General features: G+C 56.5%; 5 protein-coding genes across 5 annotated transcripts; 2 read left to right on the top strand and 3 right to left on the bottom strand.

The window, feature by feature from the left end:
* Positions 1 to 792: 792 nt before the first annotated feature.
* C7974DRAFT_123736 (phosphatidylethanolamine-binding protein) lies at positions 793 to 1801 on the bottom strand. Its single transcript, XM_046135207.1, has 2 exons — positions 1492 to 1801; positions 793 to 1445 (listed from the first exon to the last, which is right to left on the bottom strand). Exons 1-2 carry the CDS (start codon positions 1649 to 1651, stop codon positions 871 to 873), a joined length of 735 nt encoding a protein of 244 aa, XP_045999959.1. The 5' UTR covers positions 1652 to 1801; the 3' UTR covers positions 793 to 870.
* Positions 1802 to 2690: 889 nt separating this feature from the next.
* C7974DRAFT_387572 (uncharacterized protein) lies at positions 2691 to 5533 on the top strand. The gene has a single exon (XM_046141182.1). The coding sequence runs from the start codon at positions 2844 to 2846 to the stop codon at positions 5268 to 5270; it is 2427 nt and encodes an 808-aa protein (XP_045999958.1). The 5' UTR covers positions 2691 to 2843; the 3' UTR covers positions 5271 to 5533.
* A 961-nt stretch (positions 5534 to 6494) lies between these two features.
* Positions 6495 to 8490, top strand: C7974DRAFT_448731 (clock-controlled protein 8; the record flags this gene model as incomplete). The annotated part of the gene is made up of 2 exons (XM_046145679.1): positions 6495 to 6894; positions 6944 to 8490. 2 exons carry the CDS (start codon positions 6495 to 6497, stop codon positions 8143 to 8145), a joined length of 1602 nt encoding a protein of 533 aa, XP_045999957.1. The 3' UTR covers positions 8146 to 8490.
* A 1513-nt stretch (positions 8491 to 10003) lies between these two features.
* On the bottom strand, positions 10004 to 11785 carry C7974DRAFT_123698 (rhamnogalacturonase). Its single transcript, XM_046135205.1, has 3 exons — positions 11112 to 11785; positions 10827 to 11059; positions 10004 to 10777 (listed from the first exon to the last, which is right to left on the bottom strand). Exons 1-3 carry the CDS (start codon positions 11503 to 11505, stop codon positions 10079 to 10081), a joined length of 1326 nt encoding a protein of 441 aa, XP_045999956.1. The 5' UTR covers positions 11506 to 11785; the 3' UTR covers positions 10004 to 10078.
* Positions 11786 to 12335: 550 nt separating this feature from the next.
* C7974DRAFT_329772 (uncharacterized protein) lies at positions 12336 to 18206 on the bottom strand. Its single transcript, XM_046139067.1, has 2 exons — positions 17175 to 18206; positions 12336 to 17075 (listed from the first exon to the last, which is right to left on the bottom strand). Exons 1-2 carry the CDS (start codon positions 17895 to 17897, stop codon positions 12423 to 12425), a joined length of 5376 nt encoding a protein of 1791 aa, XP_045999955.1. The 5' UTR covers positions 17898 to 18206; the 3' UTR covers positions 12336 to 12422.
* Between the last annotated feature and the right edge of the window lie 1943 nt (positions 18207 to 20149).

The following is a 20149-nucleotide window of genomic DNA, read 5'->3' as shown; positions in this document are numbered from 1 at the left end:
GCGACTAAGTCGTCATGCGCGACGGCGAGGACTGCATTGGGCGCAGGATCGCTTTCGATAGCGGCGCGCCGATGCTCCACCGACACTCCGAAGACAACCGCTTACCTACCGCGTTCATGGCTTTCGTATCCGTGTGCGCGGTCTGCTGGGCAGACGTGGAGTTGTGCGCAAAATGGCTGCCTGGAATGCTGGGCAGACGAGGAGATGAGCGGGCGTTGTCTGCCTTGCCGCCTGTTGATGTGCTCCTGTCAGCGGACGCGTAGGCCCAAGAGAACATTATAACAGCATGTAGTCAGTTTCGACATGGGAATCGCGTGGTGCTCGGTGTATTTGCGGCGGGTGTTATGATGCGTGGCTGGGATGGGAGCTTGGGCCAGTGCTTTTCTGTTCCGGGACGAAGGGACAGCAGAGAGGGTAGGTGGTGCTCAGATACCGCGAGTGGGGAGTCTGTGGTGGAGCAGACCAACACATCATGGTCACGACACTGTGTCGGGTCCGCTCGGCGAGATGCTCGGTGAGCTCTGCTGCTTGTCCTCAGTACACAGCTCGCGAAGAACGCGGTCAATGGCACAGCAACTGACAACAGTGAAACTCTCAAAACCCAACCTCACTTGGCTGGTCGCTCGTTGTCAAATGGATCCCACACCGCCAGCGAAAACGCTAGCGTCAATACGAGACGGACCGTGCATCAAAAAACCAGGCTGGGGAAGCTAGAGCATCAGTCGATTAAAGTACGATGTGAGAACACCGTGGAACGTGGTCGAACGTTTGTTTCGACAGGATGGAAGATGTCCATTTGCATTGTGGTATCAAATGCTAAGTGAAAGTTATTAATATCAAAGCTAGTAGGCACTTCGTGTCGAATTGTGCCTAAATGGCGAGCAAAGCAAGTCCTCCGATCAACCCAGCCATCCCCGGAGACAGTCCGTACTTCTCAGCAGAGCCTGTGAACGGCTCTGGAGTCCTCCCGGGCATGCCACCACTTCCACTGGCCGAAGCAGTTCCCTTCGCAGTTGCACTCGCCTTGCCATCGACCATGAAGAAGTTGCCTGCCACCGGAGCACTGACTCTGTTCTTGGTCATGAACGCCTCAATGTCGAAGTTGATGCGAGCTGCTGTGTTCGCGAAGTCGGATTCCTGGACGGCCAAGTCTGCGGGCTGCTGGAACAGAAGCTCGACGTAGCGATGCGGGATCGTGTCTGTTGGAGGCGGACCCGGGGAAATGTATGCTGCTGGACCTTTGTCTGATGTTGCAAGCAAGGTCGAACCTCCACCGATTCTCTGTTGTGTGGCTTTGAACCCCGTGTTCATGGCGTGAAGGAGGACGCGGCGCTTGGTGGTGCCGTCTGCAGGCGGGACATCAAGATCGAGCATGACAAACATGTAGGTTTCAGTCATGTTCGCCATTGCGGTCGACACTGCCAACTTTGGCTGAGCTGCCACATCTATGGTTTGTCAGAAGAGCTCCTCGTGGGGCGCAAGTTTGCTTGCCTGCTTTGGGAAGAACCTGTCCTGGAATTCTGACTATTGTGGTGTTGAAGTAGACATCCAGCTTGTTCATTGCAGCTGGTGTAAAGCCTGCGGGTGTGACACTTTGCGCCTGCGCCAAACCTGCCAAACCGGCGACAAACAGCGATGTAGCGAGGTACATATTGGTTAGAGTGAGACGAAGATGTACAGAAGTCGTAAGTATGCGATTTTGAATTTGGTGAGCAAATCGCCGGCAAGATTGAAGCTTCAAGAGTCTGACTTTATCATGAGACCTTGAGTACGCGGCCTCAAAGTCCGAAGCTTAGCGGTGTCACTCGCCGTCTTACACGACCTGTCGGGCCTGGGGTGCATATATCATGAGACCCCTGCTGGATCATCTTGAAACGGGTATCGCGTGAAGTCCGCACAGTCGCTCTTGGCGACGATAATGCTTCTACGAACTCAAGGCGATCTATAAAGATATTATATCGATGCCATTACTGACGTTCACATCGTGGATTTATAATTGTTGGTGTGCAATAGAGTGAATGCAGTAAACTAATGCGTTTTTGATCATCGAAGATCTGGCAAGGGAAACTTGTTTCGTCGCGTTTTTGTTGTAACAAGGTTTACATGCGAGAACCCGGGTCTTATTCGTAGTCCTCCGATCATACTCGCGGTGATGTATTGTGTTGTTGCATGCGGTGCGACTCGGAAATGCGTTCGTCCAGCTTGGTGGTGGAGGCCGAAACAAGCAAATGTTTGAGTCCTCTAGCGCAACAAATGACTTCGTACATCAGCCTCAAACACGAAACCTGTCAGTGCTGCTGGGCGTACGCATGGTCAGTGAGGTGACGAAGTCATACTGCCATAATGCTCAGAACCTCAAGCAAGCCCCTACGCGGACAGCTAAGCATCTGTCAACGTTGACGCAGCCCACTCTTCTCTGCACGAATGCGCTGTCATAGAGACCTCGTGTCGCACTACGGCATTCATCGAATTGGTAGTACGCAGATAGATATTGATCTGATTTTGATGTGTGGAAGCTATCCTGCACGAGATATCGAAAAGGCTCAACTCGATGGCGAAGACGCCATGGGGTCAACATGGGTCGCCATTGAGCACGGCCGACAGCAGCGGAACAACAGTCTGCACGTAAGGTTGAATGAGCGCAGAACCGAGAGACCTGCTTGCTGTGCTGACGAGTGCCTAAGAGGGCTTCGAGTAGAGGTGCGATGGACGTCAGTCAAATAGGATAAGCGCACACGTGAGCTCGCGCACTAGCGTGGTGGCAATCACGAATCAACAGGATCGAAATCATCAACAATAGCGACCGCCACTCGAGCGAGCATTGGCTCATCAAGGACTCCTGCATGTTTGTTTGGCGTTTGTTTCGGATGAAGAGATCCGTTTCTGGCATTCCAGCTCTCAATAATGTCGCGAACCCACCAAAGAAAGAGGAGGCGCGTTGGCCACTCAGCTTCAAGATAACACCAAAGCAAGGCTTGGAGGCGGTTGGCGTTTCTAAAACAGGAAAAACCCCGGCAACTCGATGGTGGAGCCATTCGTTGTATCGTGGACCGAATGATGAGCGCGTTAAGATCCTCTACAGCAAGACGAAGGCGCATTCAGAGGTCTTGGCAAAGCAATTCTTGGAAGAGAAGGTCGTCGGCTTCGATATGGAATGGCCATGGGACGAATTCCGGCGGCCCGACATACTTCAGAACAAGGTTGGCCTTATCCAGGTTGCTACAGAAGATACGATTGCCCTCTTTCACATCGGCCTACACACAGGGGACACGACCGACGAAATCCTGGCCCCATCATTGCGCAAGCTGATCGAGGACCCGAAGATTGGCAAGCTTGGCGTTGGCATACTCAGCGCAGACTTCGCCCGGTTGCATAAGTTCTTCAAGCTGGACCCGAAAGGCGCGATCGAATTGAGCCATCTCCACCGTCTCGTGACGTTTGGCAAGCGGGCGCCGAACCAAGTCTCAACTAAGATGACGAGTCTCGCACGCCAGGTCGAACAGCACCTAGGACACCCTCTCTTCAAGGGAGATGTGCGGAAATCGAACTGGAGCAAGCCGTTGTCACAGGAGCAGATCAAGTATGCCGCAGGAGATGCGTATGCTGGTGTTATGCTGTACCACTACTTGAACTACCAGCGGCTCCAGATGGATCCAGTGCCGCCTATGCCCATCCATGCCGACAAATATCTTGGTCACGGCTATAAATTCGGGAAGATCCGCTCGCTTTATCTGGAGCCTGCGGTAGAGGGCGGTAAGATTGTGACTTCGGCCTACTTTTTTGGAGTCCCGACTGCGCCAGCAGATCCATATCTAGGGCCAAAGAGATCGGAGGCTGCATTTAAAACGACACCCAAGTCTGCAACGGACACCAGAACCCCCAGCGATGAACGCCCGGGCACAGAGCTCATACTTTGCAAACACCCTTCTGGGCTGCCTGATGAGACGTCACAATCACACGCACTTTATAACGAACTGGTTAAATGGCGCGCAGCTCGTGCTGCTAGAACAAACAATTGGGCAAAGCGTATCATGACAGACGCGAACCTTCGGGATCTTGCGCACGCGCGTCCTCTTGATAGCTCGTCGTTCATGGCCATTCAAGGCTTTGGGGAAATGAAAGAGAAATATTACGGCAAGCAGGTCAGGAACGTCATCGCGTCGTTCATCGCCAGAAGTGGTGACGCCGCGCCTGCGAACACGGTAGACACGCCGTCCACGACAAGCCACCCAGTAACCAAAGGCCTCATTGAGGGGCAAGAGGATTCTGCCACTTCTGACGGCAGTTCCTCGCCGGCTTTTGGGACGCCGCCTGCGCGTGCACCCCAGCTGCCCACCGGGCTGTCCTTCATACTGGCAGACACGCGTCTTGCGGAGTCTGAGGACTCGGACGACAGCCTGCCCTCCATCGACTTTGGCCTGTCCCCCACATCGAAGAGCGCGTCGGGAGAGAAGCGAAAACGGAGCCAGAGTCCGGCGAAGCAGGCAGCGCCGGACAGCCCGCAGATGCCACAGCTGAAGACCCGGTACGAAGTGTCGCGTCCATCAGTGTCGCATCCGTCAGTGTCGCATCCGTCAGTGTCGCATCCGTCAGAACCGCCGTTACCAGGGCTGTCAGCAGTGTCAATCGCATTAGCTGAGTTTCCGGCAGCATCAGAGTTCGGACCGTTGCCACTTGCACAAAGAGAAACATCCGAGTCTTCTGTGACGCCGCGCTCAAGACGGCCACGATCGTCGCGAAAAGCATTAGCTGAGACTCTGGTGTCTGCAGAGATCGAACAGTTACTATCGTCACCAAGAGAATCACCACCGCCGCCTAAAACACCAGCTGAGCGTCTGACAGAGCAAGAACAGTCACTGTTGTTACTGAGAGAAAAGCCAGAGTCTTCTGCAGTGCCACGCCCAAGACGGTCCTCAACACGATCGCCATCATCAAAAACATCACCGAGGGCGAAGGCAGGGCCAGCAGCACCCTCTCCTACAGCAGAAGCACCCCTCCCACTGCAAACACGGCTCTTCCACAACAAACTCGTCGCATTCAGCAAGTTGGTTGCCACCAGGCGGAAGACGCAAGCGTCCGATCTCGTGTCGGTCAAGGCGCTGGAGGCAATTGCCAGGAACCCGCCGCGATCGCGCAGCGAGCTGCGCAGTAGACCAGGTATGGAGAAGTTGTTCCTCGCGTGCAAGGACGAGAAGATGGACTTGTTCACCAAGGTTGAGAGATTTTCATCGACAGGGAAGCCCGTTAATGGGACGCTGAAGGATGCTTGAGTAGGTTTGAATGCTTGATACCATCTGTTGAATTGCAATCGTTGTTCGCACTTCTCGCCGGCAGCATGGCTGTGGTTGGTCAATGGCGACTGCAGGGACACATGTGGGGCTTATCGTGAGATGCTGCGTCTCGTATCGCGTACACTGCGTCTGCCATCCTATTCGACAGCCCAGGCTGGGGAATTAACGCGCTCGCTTCTCGCACCCAAACAGCCCCCAGGCGCTGTGCAACTCGACCCATTACAGCGCCGCGCAGCTCCTCGGCGCATCGCCGGCCGATGTCCAACGCCCCGTCACATGTATGCGGTGCAACGTCGAAACAACGACGGCCCCACAACACCAACGCGCTCGCACCCTCCAGGAGCTCGGCTCTGCTTTAGGTACTGTGTAAGAGAACGGTGCAAGCTCTCCCAGGTCGCATTCGCGCCTTGCGGCCAAGAGGCCGACTGGGTTCGCGGGGAGCGCATGGCTTCCCCCCTAGCGAGAGCAAGGGCGGCCTAGTGCGGTCAGCTGGTGCCGTGGATCGGCCGGCAGAGGCAGAAGTTCGCGGTGGTGTCGCGGCAGGCTGTGTGCAGGTGCAATATCGCAGCGAGACGTGTGCGACGGTACTTGGACGGGGACGTTGGGCCCTACGGGGCGGGCTGCAGCGTGCGGTGGCCCCGTTGGTCTCACGGGCTGGGGCTCGTTTGCCGCTGTGCTGCGCGCTGCTCGCTGCTCGCTTGCGCACACCTGGGTCGAGTGGCGTCGCGGATCGTCGCAACATGTGATGCGCATTTCTGACATGTGAGAATCACGGCTCTGGAGGCCAATTTGCTGCGCGCCACGGCTTCGTCCCCCCTCTGCCCTCACTCTGCTTTGCCGATCCCCAGCCGATCCGTAACGCCCGCCCGACGACGACTGTAAGACTCTGCGCGCTGCCCGTGGACGCGTCGAGCTCTGCTGTGTTTTCTGCCGCCGCTCTCCTGACGTCGTCGCATCAATTCTCCGTCGTTCGGCGCACAGGCGGAGCGCCCTGCCGCATCGAGCGAGCCCCGACCCCATTGCTGGACCCGACGGCAACACCGGACATAGCCAGCGCCGCATCGCATCACGACGCCATCGCCGGCGCAGAGAGACTGGACGTGAAGGCGCGCCCGCTGCTGTCTGATCGGCGCTGGGCCGGAGGGGTCGCCGCTACCCGCGCTGCACGACGTCAGACCCGTCGCCCGCACCCGCACCGCGACCATGCAGGAGGAGCAGCGCCCGCCGCCGCCGGCGTACATGCAGCACGAGCCCGAGTCGCTGCAGCTGCCCAGCGTGCCCACACACGCGCCGGAGCGCCATAATGGCCGTCTGCCCGGCATCCGCGCGCTCGACCTGCCCGATGCGCCTGCGCGCCACACGCCGCGCAACTCGGTCGAGATGAGCCCGCGCGCGCTGGCCGACGCCCACTGGACTCTGCCGGCGCTGCACAGCGCGACGTTCCCGCGCGTGCCCGAGGGCTTGGTGGATATCGGCAGCCCCATGGACACGGCGAGCGTGCTGAGCGCGCAGGACGAGGCCGCGCGCCGCGAGACGAGCGTCAGCATGGACGACCCCGACGTGCGCCTGGCCGCCGAGGCGCTGAGCGGGCTGGGCAACCCAGGTGCGTGGCATAACTACATTATATGACGGCATACTGACTCCCGCCCCAGACTTTGTGCGCTCCCCGCCCGCCCGCACCCGCACCCGCGAGCCCGCCGAGCCGCAGCAGCCCATGCTGTCGCTCCTCACGTCGAACCACCCGTGGCTGGGCGGCACCATCAGCGGCTCGCTCGCCGCCTACAACCTGACCAAGGACTACTCGCCGCGCTTCGTCAAGTACGGCGCCGAGCTGGTCGAGCGCAACGTCGGCTCGCCCATGGTCAACACCGTGTCGTCCGTCGGCCGCCGCACCGGCATGGAGAAGAACCTGCGCCGCTACCTGGGCGAGCAGCACCGCCGCCCCAGCGACCTCGAGCGCGACGCCGACGCCCCGCGCAAGCGGCCCCGCGCCGCCTCCCCCGACGCCATGGATCTCGACCCCCGCACCCGCACCCGTGGCGGCTCGCACTCGTCCTGCGCAGAGTCGCTGCCCGCCTACGACGACCAGCGCTCCCCCAACTACGAGGAATCGCCCGCCACCGCCCCGGCCTCCAAGGACCCCGGCCACCCCTCGCAATCCCCCGCCCACCAGCGCCCGCTCCCCTGGTCCACGCAACTCATAATGACGACCTCCGGCCTCGGCGCGGCCCTCTCCGCCGCCTCCCTGCGCTCCCTCAAACAATGCCTCGCGCTCCTGCGCAGCGCGACCACACACATCGACTCGGTGATGCAAGCCCTGAAACTCGTACTCTCGGACTACGAGACCGCACTCCGCCGCCGCAGCCCCGACGACCAACACCCGCCGCCCGACGTCCGCGCCATCGCCGACCGCCTCAAGGCCCTCAGCGCAGACATCTGGCTCACGCTGCAGCGCGTCGTGGCCGCCGTCTCGCGCCACACCGGCGGCGCGCTGCCGCTCAACGCCCAGCAGGTCGTGCGCACGCAGCTGCTGTCTGTGCCGCGGCGGTGGCAGCACGCGGGCGCGCGGGCGCGCGACGAGGAGCGTGGCGCTGAGGACCGGGGTGCAGAGGGCCGCGGTGCTGAGGGCGAGGAAGAAGGGCCTGTAAGAGGTGCGACAAGGATGCTGGCGTTTGCTATGGAGGGGCTGGATATGATGGGTCAGATTACGGCGGTTGTGGATGGCACGGTTAGGTCCGCGGAGGTGTGGTTGGCGAGGATTGGGCGGGCGCCGGCGGAGGAGGAGGGTGCGGGGGATGAGAAGAGGGCGTTTGGGGGGCAGGGGGAGGGGAGGGTGGAGGGGGAGAAGCGGTGAGAGGGGGTGTGTGTGAGAGAGAGAGCGTGTGTGTCTGAGAGAGAGTGTGTGTGTGCGTGTGCGTGTGTGGGTGTGTGTGTGTGTGTGTGTGTGTGTGTCAACCCCCTCCCCCTCCCTCCTCTCGAGCGCCTTTCCTTTGTCCGCCGCCCGTTGAGCGAGGCGTCTTGTCCCATCTTGTGCCCTCCCGGCGCGTGTTGCGCGGTGCTATCCGTGCCATCTGCCCTCTGTAGCGCCATCCCTTTTCTACAAAACACTTCCCTTCTGGCCGATAGGTTTCGTTGCAAAAGAGAGAGGTGTGTGTGCGTCTTAAACGTACGGTCTTGAATGTACTGTCCGAAATACACGGTCTTCAGATATCGAGCACGATTCAATTTCAATTCAATTCAATGTCAATTTCTTCCTCCACGATACTATCTACACTCGCGAGCGTGCAGTGCGTTTGTGTTTCCTTGGCATGCGTGGGTTGGGTGACTTGTTCGGATTTGGGGCGGGGTGGCCGAGGAGTCTGCTGGCGTGTTTGGGAGGTTGGAGTTGGTCGGGTCAGGTTTGTGATGGTCGGATCAGGTTTGTGATGGTCGGGTCAGGTTGGAGTTGGTCGGGTCAGGTTGGAGTTGGTCGGGTCAGGTTGGAGTTGGGCGGATCAGCTCAGCGATGGTCGGTTCACCTCGAGCGTTGGTCGGGTCAGCTCAGCGTTAGTCAGTTCAATCCAGCGTTGGTCAGTTCAATCCAGCGTTGGTCAGTTCAATCCAGCACTGGTCGGTTCAGCTTTTGCTGGTTTCAACTCAGCATTGGTTCTTTCCACTCAATCTGACCAGTTCAACTCCATGTTTCAACTCTGTGTTGGTCGGCTCAACTTTGTGTTGGTCAGTTCAGCGCAGCTCTGCACTGACCAGTTGGTCGGCTCAACTCGATGTTGGTCAGGTCGACCTGGCACTGACCAGTTGGTCGGATCAGCTCAGCAGCACTGACCAGTTGGTCGGATCAACACCGCTCTTCAACTCGGTGTTTCAGCTTGGTGTTGGCCAATTCAAGTCAGAGTTGGTCGGTCCAGCTTCGTGCTGGCTGTCGGGCCTCCACTTCAGATACAAAGACAGGCAAGCCAAAGGGATGCCACAACTCACGTCAACAGCGAGTCCTTAGCCGGAATATTATGTCTACTGCGTTTTCCCCAAACTCACTTGAGCAGCGATTTGACACTGGTCGGTTCAACTTGATCGGTTCAATTCAGCACTGACCAATTGATCGGTCCAGCTCAGCGATGGTCAGCTCAACTCAGTGGTCAGCTCAACTTAGCGTTTCAACTCTTTGTGTTTCAGCGTGGTGTTGGTCGGTTCAGGTCAGCGTTGGTCAGGTCAGCCTCGCACTGATCAGCTCAACGCAGTACTGGTCAGTCAAACTCTGATCTATCTAGTCCTAGTCAGTCTAATTCAATTTTTCCCAGTTCAATCCAGATCTAGTCAACATGTTCCATCAATGTCCTGTCTATTTCAGTCTCAATTCTTTTCCACGTCTATGATTGAAAAAAGAAACAGACGCAAAAACCATCATTGGAATCAACGCGAGATGACAAATTCAGCCAACTACCTGCTTTATCTTGTATCAAACTTGCATGTCTCTCTTTCTTCGCTTCTGTCTTCGCTTCTACCTTCTTCATTCCCTCCTGTCTCCTTCCAGTCTTTATCCAACCATCTTCCCGTAGCAGCACCGCTAAGCAGCACCAGAGAGGGACTAGACGCTGGGTCGTCCACGAAGGTCGATAGGTACGCGTGGAGAAGAAATAGGGCGGTGAACAAGAAGTGGTAGTCAATGACTGTGCTTGGATAGTAAAGATGATATATGTACAAGAAACCAGTTCCTCCACCAAGAAACGCTGCCCACCAAACACAGCCCACGCTCACTGCCTACATCTCACCACCTACGCTTCACCAACGCCCTATTTTCCCGGCGACTTGCTGATCGGCAGCACACCCGGATAGTACGACGCAGGCAGCGTCGGGATTGGGATACTGCTCGCAGTCCCCCACGCCGTCTTAAGGTTCTCCGTCATGCTGGGTGTCTGATACGAGGCAGGCGCCACAGTAACCGTCTGTGTGATCTGCGCATACTTGCCCTCAGAGGCCTTCAAACACCCGCCCGAACCCTGCGCCGAGCGGCACAAGTTGACGTTCTTCGCGCCCGTCTCGGTCCACATCTGTATGTCGCTGAGGTTGATGCCCGAGCACGGCGCGTCGTCGGCGCACACGACCTTGACGGGCCCGCGCTGGGAGCCGTTGGCCTGGGTGCCGCGCCACTTTTTGGCGGTGATGTTGCGGAGTGACACGCCGGGGCCGGCGAGCGCGCTCATCGAGGTCCAGTACTGGTCGATGTTGAAGGCGTAGGCGTTGGTGTGGCCGGCAAAGTTCTCGAAGGTGACGTCTTCGACGTAGCCGCTGCCGCCGTGGGCCTTGATCATCATCATCTGGTTGGACTTCCAGGTGTAGACGTTGCGGTAGTGGATCTTGGAGATGGCGGTGTCGACGCCGAGGGAGCCCATGCCGCAGCCACCGGACCAGTTGCAGTGGATGTTCTCGATCAGGAGGTTGGTGGAGGGCGATTTGACGGTGACGCATTCGTCTTTGTTGGTGACGGTGATCTGGGGGGTTAGCAGGTATGTCAGGGGATGATTAAGGGAAGGGACGTACATCGTGGATCCAGATGTTGGAGCCGACGACATCGAGGCCGTCGAGGCCGCCCCAGTCGCCGCCGCGGATGGCCATGTTGTACGCCTCACCGTTGGTGACGGTGTTCATGACAAAGTGGAACATGGGCGCGTCGACGAGGATGATATCGTGAACGGAGAAGTTGTTTGTCTTCTCGACACGCAACAGACGCGCGCCGTTCCGCTTGCCGTTCTTGTGGTCCTCAAAGCCAAGACCTATTCACCGTCAACACAATCTCACACACATCTACACCTTCACGTCACTCACCCTGGACAGCGCCCTTGCCGGTGCTGCTGAACATCTCGAAGTCGTTCGCGTTGCGCACGAACAGCATGTTACCCGCGTCAGTTCCGGTGCGGTAAATCACACCGTCGAGCTGCAGCGCCCACGCCTTGCCGCCCTCGAACGTAGCCCATGTCTTCATCGCGTAGTCGCCAGCGGGCACGACGACAGTGCCGCCCTGCTTACAGGCCGCAAACGCCTTTAGCAGCGCGGGTCCAACATCCGTGCTCTTATCCGCCTTGCCCCCGTAGTCCAAGACACTGCAGGTCTTGACCTTAGTCTTCGCAGCGTGCGTCGTCAGCGGGCCAACTTTGCCTGAGAGCTGGCCGAGGACGGTGAAAGGGAGCGCCGCAGCGGCGAGGAGAGTAGTGATATGCATCTTCTATATAAACCCTGCACAGCAGGAATTCAACGCGAGACTAGAAACGAACGACTTTGTGAAAAAGAGTGACTGGAGCCAGAAACGAGTGACAGCTGAAGAACCGACATCGCAAGGCCCGTCGACGTGTTTATACACCTCCCATCCCAGCCCCGGCGCCGATCCACTCGTCCCACCCCCAATCTCTTGCCCGCCGGACCACCATCGCGCAGATGAACCCGCGCGTTCTCCCGAGCCCCTGACCCTGCACCGCCGCGCCCTCGCACCCACTCTGCCCACGACAGTGGCTCGACAGTGGCACAACTGTGGCTCATCCGCTCATCACTCAAGCATCCAGCGCCCAGAAGCTTCACGTTCACCAAGCCTCGCCCGCATGTCAAGTATCACTATCAAGCCGCACATGTGGCTGCGCAAAGCTTAGTTGCACTGCACGCCCAGCCGTCTTCGCGTTTCATATACACAACACACAGCAATCCCAGGGCGACACCGGCTGGTCTGGACGCGCAGTGCACGATCGGACAAGCCGTAGGGAGATGAAGTGTTTCCGCGGGTGGGTGGCGCTAGGTGCCGCTGGGCCGGTGCTTGTTTCGTGTTTCGTGTTTCAGATTGGCGATGGAGATGCGTTGGAGGGACCGGTGGAAGGTTTTGATCGGTGCGGAGAATATTGCGCTGTTAAGATTTGCGATCGGGGGGTAGATCGACTGCAGAGGGAATTGTGCGGGGTGGCGCTGCAGAGGTTCGTAAGTAGAGGTGATGCGAGGGTACATGGATCTCGGCGATCTCGGAGATTGCATCTTGTCGAGATCAGAGACACACCAGCACTCCATCTTGAGTATTCCAGATATTGCATTTCCTGTACTATTTTGTCATTCTACACACGATCGTCACTTCGTAGACCCGCATATCTAAACGAACAACTAAGCCCACATGGCCCTGAACTTGGTGTCGAAGTCGGCCTTCAACAGCTTGAACGCCTTGAGCACGTTGAGCAAGCCCGTCTTCTCATCCCAGGCAACCTCAGCCTCCTCTTCGCTCTCCTCGCCATCATCCCAGTTCTCTCCCTCGCTGCTGCTCTCGGCATCTTCGTCCCAAGAATCGACAACCTTCTTCTTCTTCTTGGCCAGCTGAACGGGCAGATTCTGCTGCGCCGCCGGTCCCCTCGCACCCTGGGTGCCAGTCGCAGGTCCCTGTTGATCATCCGCGACACCCTGAAGCTTGTCTTCGAGGTCCTCCTCATCGTCGTCACCGCCGCCGCGGACGTCGATGAAGTCGAGGTCGGACTCGGTGCCGAGGTTCATGAAGTTCGTCAAGCTAGTCACGATGGTGGCGAGCACCATACTGAAGTCGTTGAGCACAAACCAGATGTCACCGCGGCGAATGCGGTTCGTGGTGACGACAGCATCGGCGTTGCCGTGCATGAAAAAGTCGTACAGGTACGCGTTGAGAGGCAGATCGGAATCCTCGGGATAGATGCCGACGTAGGGCACGACGGCCTCTTCGAGGAAGACGCCTGAACGGCTGGTTGTGCAGAGCTCGTGAATGGAGGCGAAAGAGTCGTTGTGGCCAGAGAGTGCGACGAAGGAGGAGCGGACCTTGTGAGGCGCTGGACTCTTGTTTGAGCTGCCGCCGACGACGGTCGAGGTCAGGGGCAGCGTGTTGTCGGGCTCCTGAATGTGTTGTTCGACGAATGTGCGAACGTAGGAGGTAAAGATGTCGAGAGTTTGATCGTTGTGCTTACGCAAGACGTTGACTGCGTTCTCAGGCATGTTTGGCAGGAACACAACTGATGGACTGCCCTTAACGACTTCTTGCACAAATTCTTCGTCAGCCTGTCTGCACTGGAGACGGCCGAACAGGTGCGACATCGTAAGCATAAGCTCACGCAAGACTAGCTCCTGAGATGTGTTCACCTTGTCGCACAGCTCGTGGAAGTAGCCATTCTTCAGCAGTGCGTGGAACGCGAAGGACGAGTTCTCTGTGAAATACAGATGGCTGACAGCACCGGCAAAGTTGAGCGGTGCTCCAGCGGAGTCTAGCAACGACTGCCTACGAAGATACTCGATAGAGAAACGCAAGTGGTGAAGGACTGTCATCTTTGACTCTTCGCCACCGAGGTACACACGCGGCTGGGACAACAGCGCGTTGATGCAGCGCAGAGCAAACGGCGAATTCTCCGAGTCGTGCAGGAGGGCGAACAGACGCAGGACTAGGGTTGTCGTGATAGGGAAATGTCCGTTCAGGTCAGGCAGACGGGAGCTGATGAGCTTGTTGATCTTGCTGAGAGAGACTCCATGGAAGACCACGTTACCAAGCGAGTCAAAGCCACGACGACCTGCACGACCAGCTGCTTGGCGGTAGTTGAGCGCTGTCAAGAAGATGGAGTCGCCAGAGAAGACGACAGTCTTACACGGCATGTTGATACCAAGCGCAAGAGTACCCGTTGCAATAACAACCTTCAAGTAACCCCTGCGGAACAACACTTCGACGGCATAACGGTACTTGCGGTTCATACCTGCGTGATGGACACCGATACCGCGCTGGAGACCCTGGATGAACACCTCGTCGACACCGCGGTAGCGAAGCTCCTTTTCATGGCTGAGAATCTCTTCGCTGGACAGCTTCTTGCTGTCCGCAAAGTGGAAGCCCTCAAGCGGCCTATCTGGGTTGAAGGTGGCAAAGGGGCTGACCTCGCGGTTGGCAGCCTCCATCATCTGCTCCTCCTTGGTCGTACCCTTCGCTGCGCGCACACCCTGTTTGGCGCGGCGCGCAACCTCCTTCTTGTATTCTTCCCACTCGCGTAGCTTCTCCGCCCACTTGGGGCTCGTCTTCTTCCACTCAGTCTCGGCTTCCTCGAGTTGTGTCAGGACGGTGCGACACATCCTCTCGCACACCGCGCGATCGTAGTTGAAGATGATACCAGGGAGAGCATCCTGCTGATGGAGCTCTGTGAGAAGGGGCAAGATGTTGTCCACATCATGGTTACTCGCTGGGTCGTCAACCTCGAGGTTCTCCTTGACCGGCTCAACGGTGCTGTCGTTGATCTGAAGAGCAGACTTGGTGACCGAGGTACTGAAGTCCTTGCGCACAGCTTCAAATGGAGACTTCTCGTCTGCCATCCACTGAGCAAGCAAATCCTTAAGACCGGACTCCCAACTGATGATATCCGCCTTGCGCATAACCTTTGGAAGCACGGCTGCAGGCGTGAGAGATTTGTCGACGGGATACTCTGGGGTCTGGTGCTTTGACATGCTTTGCCAGAGGAAGTAGCAGTCTCTTGCTTCCAGGGAGAAATCGCTCGGCATGCCACGTCTCCTGTTTGTCAAACTGGCAACAGGATGCATGAAGGTGAAGTTGGGAACATCGTCCAGACCCAGACGGGCAAATGTACGGTTGGTCGACAAGGGGAGGGCCGCTGCAACACGCTTTGCTGCGTCTTTTGGTGGAACGTACAGGAACTTTCGGAGATCTGAGTAACGGTGCTTGTGCTGGACCATGGTCAGATCGTTGCCAGCCGCTTTCTGTGTTGAGGAGAGCCAGTCACTGAAGGCCTCCGCGTTGCCCACGGTGGCAGAAAGGGCGATAATAGGGCAGGGTGCCATGAGAAGCAGCTGCTCCCAAATCAGACCATCTTCAGCTTGTCCAATGCAGTGGACTTCGTCGAAGATGATCCACTTTACTCGCTCGGACCAGCCCCTGGCGTTAGTAGGCGCGAGCAGCATGATCTGAAGAATATGGGGGACAGTGACCAGGATCTGGCAGCCAGTAGGGTTGTTGACGCGGGTGTCACGAGTGTGGATCCCCCAGACCGAGTTGGCGTACTTGTAGTTCTTGGAGAAACGAGCTTGGACTTCGGCTGCGATCTGGTTGACAAGCGCTTTGGTTGGAGCCACATATACCAGGACGTCTTCGTTGTTGGACTCTAGGACCTGCTTCATGGCGTAGAACGAAATGAACGTTTTACCGGCTGAAGTTGGGGCTACGACAAGCAAACTGCGGCGAGCGTCGATCTCGTCCAAAACCTTCCGCTGCCACGCATCTGGCTCGAAGGGTACACGAGGGTCCGGAGCGGAGTCCATGGTTCGGTCGAAGTAAGGTCCGCAGTAGAGAAGCTGAAACTCCTCTGGCGAGAGACTCAAGGCAAGATCGGCGCTTGATGTCTCATCCAGCACGAACGGAAAAGCCAATTTCCGGTCGCCCTCAATTGATGGTACCTGGAGAGACGGGAGCTTCAACCGATCAATGGTGGTCTTGAGGCAGGCAGCGATGGTCTTCGTCACACTGGACAACCCGCAGCTAGCTCTGACAGCGTCAAAGATAAGAGCGGCAGTGTAAAGACCTTCCTCCTTGTCATCCTTCCGGCAGTGCTCAATCCACATCTTCAATAGCACATTTAGCATGTAGAGACGAACTTCCGCCTCCAAAGCCTTCCGCTTGATGTCAGTATTGAGGTTGACAAGGTACTTCTTTGCCTTTTCGTAACGCGAAGGCAGATCTGCTTGTTTCTCCAGGCCATCGCAAAAGACAACCCACGCTTTTGTTTGCTTCTCTGCAGTGTCCTCATCCTTGCGCTTTGAACTTGCTGCAATGTTCGCTAGCATGTCTTGCTTGGCCTGATTCTTGTTCTTGCCGCCAGGCTTGCCGCCCGCCTTCTTTCCCTTCTTGTCCGCTGGGTCCTGGCTGGGTGTTGCTGGTCTGGAAGGTACAGGCGTGCTTGGTTTCGATGCGCCGCCAATATGGATTGTCTCCGGTTCGAGTGCCCTTCCGACTGCGTTGGTGAGACTAGCAGCGTAGGTCGTCATTTCTGCCATGAAAAATTGGTTACGGCGGAGCGCCTTCTTTGCTGCCTTCTCGTCTTTGACAACTGGGCCGCTCTTGGATTGAATCGGCTTAGTGTTGCGCCAATTCGTGACCTCACGGAAGATCACTGCCGATGTTGAGTCGACTTTACCGTCCGACTTGGCTACCTTGAGATGGACCGGAGCCAGATGTTTGTCGAAGATCTCGTTAGCAAAGGGCAGCAGACGGTATGAGGTCCCATCGTCAGCCTTCTCGAGGTCTCCGTTTGACTTCGTTGTCGAAGTCGAAGCACCACCTGTCTTCTTGAGCTCCTCTTGCCCGCACAGCATTGATGCAGCTCTTGCTAGATATTGGAAGAGATCTGAGGTCGAAGTTGACGAACTCTGGAGGCAGGATGCGAACAAGCGTCCGTCAATGAGGTCTGCGACATCGCAAGCTGCGGCCAGCTTGCCAGCTTCCTCGACCCACGCTGTCTGAGCAAGGATTGTGCGAGCTTCTTGGCAAAACTCAAGAGTCAAGGTAAGGGATTCCTGCGACGGCTCTTCGTATTGCATCAATCGGTCGGGTAGGCTTAGCTCAGAGAGAAATGCTGTATGGCTTAGCAATGCGACGGCGAAGTCCTGGTGGTCCTTCGACTTCGACGCAAACTTGGCGGCAACAAGCACCGCCAAGTACTCCCGCTCTGTGAAAGCATGTTCATTGGACGATTTAATCGTCGAAAGCGACTCTTTCAAGGCTGCAGTATCTTCACTTGCATTGGTTGTCGATGATGTCTGCAAAAGCGTGTTAGCCCTATGGTTTTATCGTGCTGCGAAACCTGCTACTCTCACAGAGTGCAGACCACATGTCGTAGGTGTGCAATCATTGCTTACAGTCTTTGGAAGCTCCAAAGTCATTGCGCGCGAGTGTTCAAGCACCGATGCAATGGCCTTGGTATCCTGGAATTCCAATCCATTAACGAGGGCAGCACTGTACCCTCTTTGCATCATGCCGTAGATGAAGGTGCGAAGCGACAACTTGTGTTGCTCGTGACGTTCCTGCAGGCTCTTGTCTCCGCCCTTGGGCGAGTCAGTGTTTTTCTGTAGAAGTCCCTTTCTGCGAACATCCTTTGTGGAGGCTCCATCGTGACACAGGACGAAGTACACATCTGTCGTGCTGAGATACTCCTCAAACGCTTCAGATGTTGTTGAGGGGAACACCTTGATCTCGATATCTGGGTGCACTGGACCCAGGTTGACCTGCAGGTGGCGGATGATGGCCGCACGTGCGAGTAAATACTTCTCGCTAACGGAAGACGACGCATCTTGAGGCACACAAAGATCTTGGTATTCATCGAAGAAAGCAATGTGGAAGTTGCAGCGGCGGGAGACAAGCCCATGCAGGAACTTCTCTACTGCATACGAGGCGTGCAGAAGCTGTAGCCCAGGTTCGAAGTCGATCTGTGCATCGCTGAAGCAATGGCGTAGAAGCGCCTCACCGTGGATCAAAAACCGTTCGCTGCCTGCGAAGTCGCCAACGAGATCAACACGGCGACTGAAGAGTTTGGAATACCATTGCAGTACTTGGTCCGAGACGGTAGAGCTTTCGCCGGCCATACTGTGTGGCGGTCGAAGGCGATTGTGGTGTGAGGATTAAAGCTAGCTGGAGCAGCGATCACAACCATAAAGTAAGGTTCCTCTTAGTTGGAATGGAAGTAGCAACCAGTGCTTAGCGACCAGCCGCTCGTCGGATTGGCTTTGAGTCTGTGCAGCAAGCCCGATAAGCTTTGCGTCGTGATCTCAGCCTTCCGTGCTCTAGTCAAGGTTGTCTGTGGGGGAACACAGCTGTTGCAGGCTGGTCAATGTAGATGTAGCAAGAGAACAATTCTTGGAGGGGGTCCCGTGGTAAGATGGAGCAGATGGTATTGGTCGTGTTTGTTGGGGAGGGCGACCGAGAATATTTTAGGAAGTGACCAAACTTCGCTAACCGTTTCCAGCGCACCAAGTGCGGGCGGCACTTCACCGCCCGGCTTCGGTTGCCACATGTGCTGCGGTATCCCGACCAAGTATGGTCTCTGTGTGCTAGTGGAGTCCGCTTGGAGGCTGAGTGACTTTTTGCTGTTTCGATGCTCATCATGGGTCCTGTCTAATAGATGGAAGATATGCCATTGTAGATCGTGTCTCAGACATTGGGATGAGACAGAATGTGCAGAGATATGTGTGCTACAATCGTAAAAGCTTGGGACTGCAGGCCGAGTACTGTTGCCTATTTGGGTTCGACGGTTCCCATCAAAGTTCAAGGTTTGCTGTTTGTGGGGTGCATGTACTGTCAGCAGTCCGGTGGCTCAGCTCGCAACTGTGAATTGTATCTAGGCATTGAGCTTCTAAGGGTCACCTTGCACACACGAATAAAGATGAAAGGGGCAACGGAAAGAGTCTCCGAAGAATTCGATAGTAGAAGCTAATTGACCCGTTGCGTTGCAACGTCTCCGAGGGATATACTACAGTATGTAAGGCGCCATTGCGCGAGATGAGGCGAAGATAGAGTTACGAAAAATGCGTCGGACAGTTGGGGCGTTCCTGATGCTGCAAGCACCCAGTACCAAACATGAGGAACGCCGTACAATATCAACACGTGCTGGGTATCTTAAGCGGTTGCACCAGACCATGACTGATCGTCCACTGCGGGTGCCAAGTGGCGACACATGGCAGAGGGTGCCGGAAGCCCCTGCGACACGCGAAAGCATAACAATTGCAGCCTGATGCAGCTCGACTTAAGCTTATCAAAGTTAGTGGATGCGAAAATCCAATGTTAAACTCTCTTACTTGCATTACGTTCATGTACCCCAGACTTCAGATGTTCAACGGCGCAAGGGAGTCGACCTTGATGTGGGGTCAGCATTGATAGGCACCATTGGTGACACACCGTACCGAAAGAAGGCGCTTCCAGCCGGCCGGGCTTGGGGGTGGTTGAGGTGGAGGAGATGGTGGTTCGTCTCTTGATTCATCGTACACTGATGCAGATGTGTCGATGGTAAGGTGCACGACGTTGCGAGGCTGATAAGACCGCCTTGACTCTTTGCTTGGTCTGGCCATAACGAGTACGGGATTTGATATATCTACAAGTAGTGTGTAGGAGGTCGATTGTGAGATAAGACTACGTTGGGCGTTAATGACTTGAGTATGTTGCTGTGCTTGAGGAAATAGAAGAGCGTGTGTGTCCAAGACTATGTTGTCGCTGGGTGTTTAAGTAGTCCGTAACCAGAAGCTGACAAGCCAGTCGACAGGGAGTTTGCGTAGCTGGCGGACGCAGAGACGACAATTACATTTGCAACGGGCCGTACGGGAAGGCGGGTGGCGTAAGACAAAGCCCGAGGAGGAGATTTGACCTGGAATGAGATACTTGTTTGGCAGGAAGGGGGTACAACCGGGACATGTAGCCCTTCCCCGTCTTTAGGGATACCTGACATGGCAGTAAGATTGGCATTTGGTAACCGTACGAAACGTGGCTGCGGGTAGGGACTGTACGAGAGCACCTCAAAGTATGCGTGTAACAACAACAAGCAGGGATGAGAATGAAGGTGGGTATCTTATTTGCTGGGGATGTGATGCCGCAGCCGTACAAATCAGCCGTGATGCTAAGTCGACTGGTATCTTTCGTGGGCGAAGTTTGAAAAGGCGGTCTGCTATGCTGGGACCAGTTGAAAGCGCTGCTCAACAGCATAGCTTCCTGGGCCACGCGTTTGGCTGCGAGGGGCCATGATTGAGCAAGCGAGGGATGAGGTCATCATTGGCTGCGGGGCTTCTGGCGCGCAATGCCCAAATCCAGGCCGTTGTCTTGCAGCAAGGTAATGTTTGTCTGCAGTTGG

The sequence above is a fragment of the Boeremia exigua genome (assembly GCF_020726555.1).
Source record: "Boeremia exigua strain MPI-SDFR-AT-0100 chromosome Unknown C7974scaffold_3, whole genome shotgun sequence".
NCBI classification, from domain to species: Eukaryota; Fungi; Ascomycota; class Dothideomycetes; order Pleosporales; family Didymellaceae; genus Boeremia; species Boeremia exigua.
The sequence above is the reverse complement of the archived record's forward strand: the minus strand, read 5'-3'. Positions and strand labels throughout refer to the sequence as shown.

Coding starts and splice junctions, on each gene's coding strand:
- C7974DRAFT_123736 (XM_046135207.1), bottom strand. CDS start 1,651: ATGTACCTCGCTACATCGCTGTTTGTCGCCGGTTTGGCAGGTTTGGCG. Junction 1,446..1,491: donor ACAGGTTCTTCCCAAAGCAG/GCAAGCAAACTT, acceptor GACAAACCATAG/ATGTGGCAGCTCAGCCAAAG.
- C7974DRAFT_387572 (XM_046141182.1), top strand. CDS start 2,844: ATGTTTGTTTGGCGTTTGTTTCGGATGAAGAGATCCGTTTCTGGCATT.
- C7974DRAFT_123698 (XM_046135205.1), bottom strand. CDS start 11,505: ATGCATATCACTACTCTCCTCGCCGCTGCGGCGCTCCCTTTCACCGTC. Junction 11,060..11,111: donor CGGCAAGGGCGCTGTCCAGG/GTGAGTGACGTG, acceptor GACGGTGAATAG/GTCTTGGCTTTGAGGACCAC. Junction 10,778..10,826: donor CCAACATCTGGATCCACGAT/GTACGTCCCTTC, acceptor CTAACCCCCCAG/ATCACCGTCACCAACAAAGA.
- C7974DRAFT_329772 (XM_046139067.1), bottom strand. CDS start 17,897: ATGGCCGGCGAAAGCTCTACCGTCTCGGACCAAGTACTGCAATGGTAT. Junction 17,076..17,174: donor CTTTGGAGCTTCCAAAGACT/GTAAGCAATGAT, acceptor ACGCTTTTGCAG/ACATCATCGACAACCAATGC.